Source organism: Lagenorhynchus albirostris, chromosome 5, assembly GCF_949774975.1.
Source record: "Lagenorhynchus albirostris chromosome 5, mLagAlb1.1, whole genome shotgun sequence".
In the NCBI taxonomy this organism is placed as follows: domain Eukaryota; kingdom Metazoa; phylum Chordata; class Mammalia; order Artiodactyla; family Delphinidae; genus Lagenorhynchus; species Lagenorhynchus albirostris.
The window spans coordinates 74,593,917-74,606,195 of NC_083099.1; the positions used below are offsets into that span (position 1 = coordinate 74,593,917).

Here is a 12,279-nt window from a genome sequence, read left to right on the forward strand (position 1 = left end):
GGGAAGAACCCACATGCTGCGGAGCAACTAAGCCCGTGCACCACAACTACTGAGCCTGCGCTCTACAGCCCATGAGCCACAACTACTGAAGTCCGCACGCCACAACTACTGAAGACCGCGCGCCTAGAGCCCGTGCTGTGCAACAAGAGAAGCCACCGCAATGAGAAACCCATGCACCACAATGAAGAGTGGACCCTGCTCGCCGCAACTAGAGAAAGCCCACACGCAGCAACGAAGACCAATGCAACAAACAATTAATTAATTAATTAATTTTAAAAATTGCCCTCTTCTTTAAAAAAAAAAAGAAATACTAACTTGATGTGTGGCTAATGACATCAAAACAATTAATTAAAAAAAACTAATAGAATGTATACCTACAAATACCACCCATCTTTCAAAAGAGAAATTTGAGAAGTTCTACATTTGTTCAATGATGAAACCACAATCAGAAGCTTTTTATAAATCATCATTTATAAATTATCTTCAGAGGTCATAAAGTAGAAATAAAAACAGTATCTAGCTCAAGGAGTTTGGGGAGGGTTAAATAAGTTATACATGTAAAATACTAGAAAAGTGCCCGGGACAGATTAAGCAATATAAAGTGTCGGCTGCTGCTATTATTGTCCCCATCAATGAGGACGTCATCATCATCATCAAGAAAGAATCCTAGTGGTTTACAGGCATACCACGTTGTGACCAAAAAGAGTATCCCCCAGGTACTGTTGCTTAGCTACCACCCACTCCTCAGTGCTCTGCCTTACAGTATTAAGTCTCTGCTTCCTTACCGTCTTTGCAAGTTCTTGAAGGTGTGCTAAGTCACTGGCCTTAGCAGCTTTGAGAGCATTTAGTTCATTCTGTTTCATTTCTGTGTCCTTATCAAATTTCTCCATCCAGAACTCCAGCTTCTCCTCAAGGCTCTACTTGGAAAAAAACATTAAAATATGGCTCTACCAGACACAAAACAGTATATACTGTATGAAGTCGTTTATATAAGGTAGAAGAACAAGCACAACTTTTCTATAGTGATAGAAGTCAGAATAATGGTTACTTTTGGGGGGAGGGTTAGTTTATTGATTGGGAATGGGGCAGGAGGGAGACTTCTGGGATGCTGTAAATGTGCTCTATGTCTCTCTCTGGATGGTGGTTACAGGGGTGCTTAGCCATATTCATCAAACTATATACTTAATATTTGTGTACTTTGTGTGTGTTATTATCAATTTTAAAACAGGTGGGGGGACTTCCCTGGTGGTCCAGTGGGTAAGACTCTACACTCCCAATGCAGGGGGCCTGGGTTTGATCCCTGGTCAAGGAACTAGATCCCGCATGCATGCCGCAACTAAGAGTTTGCATGCTGCAACTAAGAGTCCACATGCTGCAACTAAGAAGTCCACATGCCACAACTAAAGATCCCACATGCTGCAACCATGTTCCCGCATGCCACAAAATAAATAAATATTTAAATATTTTTTAAAATAAAATAAATAAATAAATAAAACGGGGGAAAAGGGCCTTCCACGTGTCTGGATAAGAGAAGTTGCAGTGAAGAGGAAAGGAATAAAGGGTAGGTAGAAATTCTGAAGGGTAGGAATGGCATCAGTCATCTCTTTGATTGCCAAGACTAAATAATAGTCGAGAAGTGTACAAGGTTTTCAAAATTCTAAAAGACAATAAATGTGAATTTAAGATTCTATTCCTAGCCAGCCTCACATTCAAATGTGAGGGGAAGAAAGAAATATACCTGGTCTTTCTGAAAGAGTTACTCAAGGATATACTTTATTTTTTTAATATATTTATTTAAATAATTTATTTGGTTGCTCCAGGTCTTAGTTGCGGCTTGCGGGCTCTTTAGTTGAGGCTCGCCACCTGTTTAGTTGCAGCTCACCGGCTCCTTAGTTGTGGCATGTGAACTCTTAGTTGCGGCATGCATGTGGGATCTAGTTCCCTGACCAGGGATCAAACCTGGGCCCCCTGCATTGGGAGCAAGGAGTCTTATCCACTGCACCACCAGGGAGGTCCCTCAAGGATATACTTTAGCGAAATAAAATGAAAGAGATATGAATAAGAAATAGTAAAATGTATATTTAAGCTATATGTCATAAATTTTTAGTAACAAATCATAATCTGGAACTAAATCCCAAATTAGGCAGTATAGTCTAGTGGAAAGAGCACAGGCTCTGAAGGCAGATTGCCTAGGCTCAACTCCCAACCTTGGCACTCAAACAAGTTTACTCAACTCTCCAAAGCCTCAGTTCTATCATCTGTAAAATAGAAGTATATAATGAATGATTTCAACATGGGATGTAGGAGAGGAAGAGAAGAGGTAAGTAAAAGCTTTGCCTTAATAAAGGCAAGTAGATAGAGATATTGATTAGATTTAATAGAAAGAACAAAGCTAAATGTTTAAGGGTTACCACTGCAAGAAAAGAATGTATGACAAACTCCTGAAGCATGTACCTCAAGAATGAGACATCAAGAGGAGCCTTTAGATGGTACGTAAACATGATATTTTAAAAAATCAATCACAGTCCATGATTCTGATAAACTTAGAGCCTGTCCGTTTGCTGCAATCATGTCTTCAACATCTTTCTAAATCTTAACACTTTCGTTTTCTTTTAATCAAAAAAAAGAGAACAGGCTCCAGGCAGGCAAGAGGAGCTGGCTGAAATGTAATAACATCATCTGATGTTTCTGGCACTTCTATTTACATTAATTTCTATTTACAGCAAATGATACTGGCTTTCCTTTTATAGCAATAATATTATCTTAACTGAAAATAAATTGATATAGCTGTTTAGGTGAATAACTAACTAGAAAATAGTAGTAATACAGGTAGTATGCAGATATTACAAAACCAGGAAAGCGGTATGCAAATAGTTGAAGTTTGCACTAGAAAGCTGGAAATCAAGAAATAAAAATTCGATCAATTCCACTATTGGATGAGAATCTGCCTTCCAATGTAGGGGACACGGGTTTGATCCCTGGTTGGGGGACTAAGATCCCACATGCCGTGGGGCAAATAAACCTGCACACCACAACTACTGAACCCACGTACTCTGTAGCCCACGTGCCACAACTAGAGAAGCCCTCACGACACAACAAAGAAGAACCCACGTGCCACAACAAAGACCCAGCACAGCCAAAAAAAATAATAAATAAAATAAAATAATTTAAAAAAGGAGAGCAACAACTAGAAAGCTTGAAAAGCAGGAAACATAAAATAATATGGAAACAGGACTTCCCTGGTGGCGCAGTGGTTGGGAGTCTGCCTGCCGATGCGGGGGACGCGGGTTCGTGCCTCGGTCCGGGAGAATCCCCCATGCCGCGGAGCGGCTAGGCCCGTGAGCCATGGACGCTGAGCCTGCGCATCCGGAGCCTGTGCTCCGCAGCGGGGGAGGCCACAACAGTGAGAGGCCCACGTACCGCAAAAAAAAAAAAAAAAAAAATATATATATATATATATATATATATATATATGGAAACATCAAGTATAAACAAATGAAAAATCACAATAAAATTAACTGGAGTAAATTCCCCCATCAAAAAAAAAAACCTCTCAGATTTTTTTAATCCAACTATGAGCTATTTTTAAAAACCACAGTTAATATAATCAAAGCAAAAAGAAAGCAGGTTTGGCAATTAATATCTGGCAAAACAGAACTCAAGCCAAGAATAATTAAATGAGACAAAAAGGGATATTTTAAACAGATAAAAGGCAAGCTTTATTAAGAAGATATTACAGTTATAAACTTTTATATTCTAATAACATATTTTTGGAATATATAAAGCAAAAAATTAGAAATGTAAGAAATTGACAGATCCACAATCATCTTAGGAGACTATCACACCTCTCTGAAAGTAATAGCTCAGGTAGACCAAACTAAATAACAATATGAAGAATTTGACAGCTAGACTAATAGACAATTCCACAACTTTGTACCTAACAGAGAAAACATTCTTTTAAAATACCCATGCAATATTCATATAATGTGAGCATATATGAAGCCCAAGTAAGAGCTCTACAAATTCCAATAAGCATAACTCTTATATTTCACATTCCTAGACCATAATGGAAGACAGTAAGAGTGTAAAGGTCAAAGCATTGCTGTGAGCAATAGAAAGAGAGCCTACACTCTTTCTTCTCCAACCTTAATTACTTGGACATTTAAAAAACACCCTATTAATAAGGGGAGGGGGAAGGGTAAGCTGGGACAAAGTGAGAGAGTGGCATGGACATACATATACTACCAAACGTAAAATAGATAGCTAGTGGGAAGCAGCCGCATAGCACAGGGAGATCAGCTCGGTGCTTTGTGACCACCTAGAGGGGTGGAATAGGGAGGGTGGGAGGGAGGGAGACACAAGAGGGAAGAGATATGGGGACATATGTATATGTATAACTGATTCACTTTGTTACAAAGCAGAAAGTAACACACCATTGTAAAGCAATTATACTCCAATAAAGACGTTAAAAAAAACCCTATTAAATAACTAGGGTTAAAAAGGAAATAACAAATAATAATAACAACAACAGAAGGAAATAACAAATTGTAAACTAAAAATTATGATGCCTACAATTTACTTTTAAAGGTCCAAAAAAGGTAAGATGGATTAATGGAGGAAGGATGTATAGACGTGATAAAGCAAGAATAATAAAATGTGAATGGTAGAATCATAACTAGAAGATGGGCTTTGGGGCATTCACTGTAAAATTCAATTTTGTGTATATTTGGAAACACTCATAATAAAACGATGGGGAAAAATAAATAAATTTCAAATTATTTGGAAAGGAATGACAATGTAAGCATTATTTATTAAAACTTCAGACTGTACTCAGAAAAGTGTTGGTTTATATGCATTTACAAGAAAATAAGGGACTTCCCTTGTGGCTCAGTGGTTAAGAATCTGCCTGCCAAATGCAGGGGACATGGGTTCAATCTCTGGTCCAGGAAGATCCCATATGCCGTGGAGCAACTAAGCCCACAAGCCACAACTACTGAGCCCGCGTGCTGCAACTACTGAAGCCCATGCACCAACAGCCCGTGCTCCAAAACAAGAGAAGTCACTGCAATGAGATGCCCACGCACCGCAATGAAGAGTAGCCCCACTCACTGCAACTACAGAAAGCCCGTGCGCAGCAACAAAGACCCAACGCAGGCAAAAATTTTTTAAAAAGAAAATAGTAAAATTTGAAAATAAATGAATTGAGTACTTAAGAAACTAGACAAAGATTAGCAATATAAGCTCAAAGAAAATAATTATACATAATTATAGTAATTATATAATTAAATAATTATAAATAATACATGAACATAATTACTCAAAATTAAAGAAAAAACCAATGTGACAGGGAACAAAACAGATTTGCTCAATAAAACCAAAAGATGGATTTTATGAAGACCAATAAAATGGTCAAACCTTTGACAAAGCTCAGCAAGAAAATGGGAGAGAAGACACAAATTTTTGAAAGTAAAGGATGGAAAAGATAACTTCAGAAATAAGAGAAAAATTTAAACTGTAAGAGACTATAGATCACGTTTATACTAATAAATTTGAAATGAATGTTTTAATGAAATGGATTATTTTCTAGGAAGATATGTTACCAAAAATCACTCAAAAAGAGTTTTTTTTTAAGTAAAGACATCAGTAATCATTTAAAAAAATGGAAAAGGGAGCCAAATATCTCCTTTAAAATGATACCCAGCAAGACTGTTTATAGCTGAATTTACCAGTTTCAAGGAACAAATAGTAATCTATTTTGTTCTATTTTTATTTTGTAGGTTTCAGAGTATAAAAAGATGAAAAGCTTCCCAATTCAAACTGCCAAGCTAGCATAACTGATCACAATACAACAAAGAAGCACCAAAAAATGAATCTATAGGTTAATCTCATTTATAGAATATATAAATACAAAATAAAAATCTACAATTCTAACTGCCTAGTAAAAGAATAATAAATTATGAACAAGTAGGATTTATCCCCCAAATTTAAGATGAGTCAACATCAACAAATGTATTAATGTGTTTTAATTTATTAACATATTAAAAGAGAAAAAGATCATATCATCTCAATGGATTAAAAAAAATCTATCTCATAAATCTGAATGCTCATTCCCGATTAAGAAGAGAAAAAAAAATTAATATATAACTAAAAGGAAACTTTATTAACTTGATAAGGTTTACCTCCCATAAACCTACAGTGCAAACGTCATACGATCCCCATTTGTGCCAATTATCAAATCACCATCCTCTCAGCTCCAAATCATCCTTCACTGACCCACTTTGTGAAACTTGGTGCTTGCAGTAAACATTTGTTTTGCAAGCTTGCAAAATGTGAAGCTTTGTCAGTAGAGGGCGCCAGAGGGACATGACAGAAGAGCTTCTCTCCTTGGTTCCAGTGTGCTTCCTCTTTTGTTTCAGGGGCATAGCTCACTGTGGCATGGGTGTGGGACATTCAGTGGCACTTGTTCACCAAGTTTTGCTGACACAGCAGAAGGATTCTTGCTTGCCAAACACAGTCCACAGTTCCCTGCTTGCCAGCTTTACCCTACTAGCTGTAAACCAGCTCTGACCCAGGGCAACAAAGCAAACATCCTTCCTTGCATACTATCCTTTAGCCCTAGAGTTCTCTTTTATCCCTCCTTTGTAGCCAATTCCTTATTACCAGTTAATAATTCTTTTGTTAAGTGTTCTCTGCTCAAATTACTGATGTGGCTTCTGTCACCTAACTGGACCATAATGATATAGAATTAGTACCAAAAATAGAGTTTGTCTTCCCACCTTCTAATTCACATCTGACTAAGGCATCTAAAATCCTTGCTTCTTCTGTTCATCAGATACAATCACCATAATTCAGTGAACATAATGTAGTGAACATATGTTTCACTGCATAATGCAGTGAAACATATGATGTTTTGTGGAAAGTCAAAGCAGGCAATATCTCTGCAGACCATAATATGGCAGAGAAAGGAGAAATGACATAGCCCTGATGCGAGACTGTAAGGGTGTACTGTTGGCCCTGTCAGGTAAAAGCAAACTGCTTCTGCAGTTTTTTTCGAAACTAGTTTGGAGACAGGGACCTTAGTCAAGTTAATAGCTGCCTACCAAGTGCCAGTGGCCATTGAAGATTTTCTCCAGTAAAGATACTACATCTCGAACAGTAGCTGCAATTTGAATCACCATCTGATTACATTTACATTAGTCCACAGTCACTCTTCAAGATCATTCAACTGCACAGGCCAAACAGCTGAGTTAAAAGGGGATGTGACAAGTGTCATTACCTCCACCTTGAAGCCTTTGATGTTGGCACTAATTTCTACAGTTACACCAGTGGTACAGCACTGCTTATGATTTACTATCTTGGTAGGGATGGGAAGTTCCAGAGACTTCTACTAGGCCCTTACTACCATAAAGGCCCTCACTCCATGAATCAGAGAGCCAATGTAGAAATTTTGTCTGTTATCAAGTATGTCTATTCCAATCCTATGTTCAGTAACTGGGGAAAATAACCACAGAGTGTATCCACAGAACAGGTGGGCCCAGAGCCAATCAGACTTAAGTCGCCATCTATCACCTGACCACCATAATCCCCCATTTTGAAGAGGGGCCACAGTGTTGTTTTGAGTCCCTAGGAATTAGCATCAATTCAGAGCCAATGTTTAGTAATCTCAAAAGGTCTGGATATTTCCTTTTTTCCAGTGCATAGTCACTCTAATAAGTAGCCACATGTCCCTTGGGTAAGGCTTGGAGGAAGATTCACTTGTATTATTTGCAGCAGTGCTGCAGAGTTCATCTTCAGGGGGACCTGCTCCCTTCAATCAAGGTGCTCTGGGTCTGTGAATTTACTTAGTCTGTAAAGTGGATGAGAGGTCTTGACTCTTCATTGTGGTGACTCAAATCAGGTTTTTGGCAACTAGACTTGGACCTTTTTCTGTTATATAGATCAAGTAATGCTTTATCAGGCTGCCCATCAATTTTGTTCCTAGAGATACCACAATTAATTAGTCATTGCCAAACATCCCTGTGGGCAAAGGCTTTCTGATTACCAGTACCTCTCTGCTGCACTCCATGGCAATCGTGTCCACCTTCGCTTTGGTAGTTAAGTGCTGCCACATGTCCTCTGGCACTCCATGAGCCCATCATCCCCACCAGGTGTTCCCATTCTAAGTTGCAGGGTCCTATTCTTTACCAAGGAACCCTAACCTGCACATGAGAAACTTGGCATGACTATGAATTCATGTGTAATAGTGCTATGCTCCACCTTCCTTGGTCTAACACCCTTAGAATCCATTCCCATACATATCCCCTGGGTTTCCGTCAATATATATCAGTAAAGTCTTGTAATTCTTTTGGAGTGTAAGCTATTTCCTTCTGAGTTACCTATCAACCTGAAATCTGCTGAGATTTGACCCTAGTGATGGATCCAGGGACAAAAGGGGTGATTGCAGTCGGTCTTGAGAATGAGCATCCCTTTTCAAGGCATCTGCCTCAGATGACGTTATTATCACAGGGTTTTCAGGAAAAGGAAGACTAATCTCAGACATAGGAGGGCAGGCTAATTCCACTGGCAAGAGAGGCTTACAGTGACTTGGGGGTTCAAGACTGTCAATTACATAAATCTGAGTCCAACCAGGTATTCCCATTCTAAGTTGCAGGGTCTTATTCTTCCCCAAGGAGCCCTAACTTGCACATGAGAAACTTGGCATGACTATGAATTCATGTGTAATACTGACTGAAACATCATTAAAACCAAGAATAGAAAAACAGTGCCACATTATTATTACTACTACTACAAAACATTACACTTGCCACTCTATCTGTACAATAAGCCACAAAATGGAAATAGACATATAAATAATGAAAGGGAAAATATAAAATTGTTATTATCTATAGTCAATAAGATTTTCTACCTAGAATATCCAAATGAATCAACTGAAAAACCATTAAAACTAATATGAGAGGACATAAGGAATCTAGAACAATATTACAAAAATGAATAGAATTTCCATATACCATGCACTTAGAGACATGTCCACTGACAGAAGGATGGTTACCTAAATTTTGGTATAACCCCCTCATGGCATGTTATATAGCAATTGTACTGCCTTAGAAAACATTAAAGACAGGGACTTCCCTGGTGGTACAGTGGTTAAGAATCTGCCTGCCAGGCTTCCCTGGTGGAGTAGTGGTTGGGGGTCTGCCTGCCGATGCAGGGGACTCGGGTTCGTGCCCTGGTCTGGGAGGATCCCGCATGCTGCGGAGCGTCTGGGCCCGTGGGCCATGGCCTCTGGGCCTGCGTGTCCAGAACCTGTGCTCCGCGGCGGGAGAGGCCACGGCAGTGAGAGGCCCATGTACTGCAAAAAAAAAAAAAAAAAAAAAAAAAAAAGAATCTGCCTGCCAATGCAAGGGACACAGGTTCGAGCCCTGGCCGGGGAAGATCCCACATGCCGCAGAGCAACTAAGCCCGTGCGCCACAACTACTAAGCCTGATCTCTAGAGCCTGCAAACCACAACTACTGAGCCCACATACCACAACTACTGAAGCCCACATGCCTAGAGCTTGTGCTCCACAACAAGAGAAGCCACCGCAATGAGAAGCCTGTGCACCGCAACGAAGAGTAGCCCCCCGCTCGCCATAACTAGAGAAAGCCCATGAGTAGCAATGAAGACCCAACACAGCCAAAAATAAATAAATAAATCTATTTTTTAAAAAAAGAAAACATTAAAGACAAAGTAAATTCTTTTAAAAAACTGAGTCTGGAAAAACATATATAGTATGATCCCATTTATGTCAAAAACAAATATAAATAAATACTAAAAACAAGTATTTAGGTACATACACAAATATGTACATGAAAGGAAAAGAATATGGAAGAACTCTTTGGAAAAGGAAGTGATTAGGGCTTCCCTGGTGGCGCAGTGGTTGAGAGTCCGCCTGCCAATGCAGGGGACACGGGTTCGTGCCCCGGTCCGGGAAGATCCCACATGCCGCGGAGCGGCTGGGCCCGTGAGCCGTGGCCGCTGAGCCTGCGCGTCCGGAGCCTGTGCTCCGCAATGGGAGAGGCCACAACAGTGAGAGGCCCGCGTACCGCAAAAAAAAAAAAAAAAAAAAAAAAAAAAAAGGAAGTGATTAAGAAAGCTTTCGCTTTTTGAAAATCTATGTATTTCTGTACTGTTTCCAATTTTTCATTAAAAAGTATATGTGTATCACTTGTGTTATTAGGCTGAAGATGTGAGGAACACTAACTTCATGCATCCAACATCCATTTATCCACCCACTCATCTGATCGTCATCAAATACCTGATATACTTCTAACATCTGAAACAGGTAACATGATACATAATCCTGAAATTACAGGAGTACAGGTTCTAATAGCCTACTGATGTATTTTTCAGTAAAGGCCTGTGAGATAGCATCTAGAAATTATTTTCTTTAACCACAGATTTAGAATTATTTGCTGAAAATTCATCCAGTTTCTCAAAGGCAGGCTATATCATGAGTAAGCTGGAAATTTTTTCCTTATTCATCCAACAGGGATATTTTGAAAGGTTCCATTCAGCTTGGTTTGTTATTAGTATTGGAAATACTAATTAAAACCATTCAGTCATATATAATTCAGACAAGAAGAAATGAAATAAGTAAATAAATACATGGAAAAATGGTCAATTCTATTAGTAAGCAAAAATGCAAAATAAGACAATTCATTAAATTAGTAGACTTTTAAAAATATCTAAAACATTGCAGTACCCTGTGGGACAGGACCAAAGATGGATGGAGTGATAGAATTGAGGAATGTTAAGTCCTCTGTCATAAAGCAGACCAGTGCCTTTGTAGAAGGAGTGAAAATGCGCATTTATAAGCCCTAATGGATCGTCCTAAATGCCAAGGATTAGAATCCCGGATCCAGCATTTTGTATGTAGGGGATGCACGGAGCACCCACATTTATTCCCTGAGGAAGAAACAAAAGCCAAAAGGGACTGTAATGACACACTAGAGGAAGAATATACTATTTTGGAGAAACCAACAAAGACAGTTTGTGTTGATACAGAAATTAAAAGCATCATTTAACCACAGAAAACTCACCAAGATCTAGGAGGCAACAAAAGACTATTAGGCTAAAGAAGTTCTTGCTTGAATAAGAAAGAATTTAAACATTCTTTCATTCCTGTCCAAAAGAATTAGAGATGGAAGAAGCAAAAAGCAATTTTAAAATGGACATATATTTACATACACCTGGAAAACTGTGCCTTGTGTTCAAATTCATTAAAGCCAGATCCTGCAAGTAAAAAAAAAAAAAAAAAAAATCGAAAACGGCTAGTTCTATTGAGAATACCTTGAAATCAGTGCTTGCGTAAATTGCTGATGTCAGTGTAAAACAGAAAGTACTAGCATTATTTATCAAAAGTCACAAAATAACGGACTCTCTGAATTAATAATCTCATGCTTGAGATTTACTTTTAGTAAGTAATCGCAATGAATAAAACAGTTATTTGGACAAAGCTTTCATTACTGAATTATTTATAATAATGAAACTTTGGAAATAATCTAAATATCCAAAACAAAAGAGTAACAAATTATGGAATAACCATTCAATGGAACATTATAAAACCACTTAAAATTATTTTATGAAGAGACTGCAATAAAATGGAAAAATGAGTAAAAAACCAACTGGCAAATTTTAAAAAATTAATTAATTTATTTTTGGCTGTGTTGGGTCTACATGCAGGCTTTCTCTAGTTGTGGTGAGTGGGGGCTACTCTTCATTGCAGTGCACAGGCTTCTCATTTCAGTGGCTTCTCTTGTTGCGGAGCATGGGCTCTAGGCGTGCGGGCTTCAGTAGTTGTGGCATGTGGGTTCAGTAGTTGTGGTGCATGGGCTTAGTTGCTCCATGGCACGTAGGATCTTCCCAGACCAGGGTTTGAACCCGTGTCCCCTGCATTAGCAGGCGGACTCTTAACCACTGCGCCACCAGGGAAGTCCCCAATTGGCAATTTTTAAAAAAATCTTCCCTCAACTAAGAATATGCTATTTTTATAATTTTAAGAAATCAGGAAATCTTAGTTTTAAATTATGACTATGAAGCAATATAGGAACAAGAAAAATTTCTTATATAGTGCCAAATGATAAAGGTAGAAGACAAAATTTTACCTGTACTCAAATTACAGCTTTATAAAATATTTATCCAGATGGATAACTTTTAAAGAAAAGTGGGCTATACAGCTCATTTATTACGCTGGTAGAATCATGGTTGATTTTTCGTTCCTTAAATTTTTTTTGCTGTC

At 38.5% G+C, this 12,279-nt stretch overlaps 1 protein-coding gene across 1 annotated transcript in view; it reads right to left on the reverse strand.

Moving 5' to 3' along the window:
* IQCG (IQ motif containing G) overlaps positions 1–12,279 on the reverse strand; it is a 41,657-nt gene that overhangs the window by 1,976 nt on the left and 27,402 nt on the right. Inside the window, exon 9 of the mRNA XM_060150433.1 lies at positions 786–917. Within this exon, the coding sequence (XP_060006416.1) occupies positions 786–917 (132 nt within the window). The remainder of the gene's footprint in view (positions 1–785; positions 918–12,279) is intronic.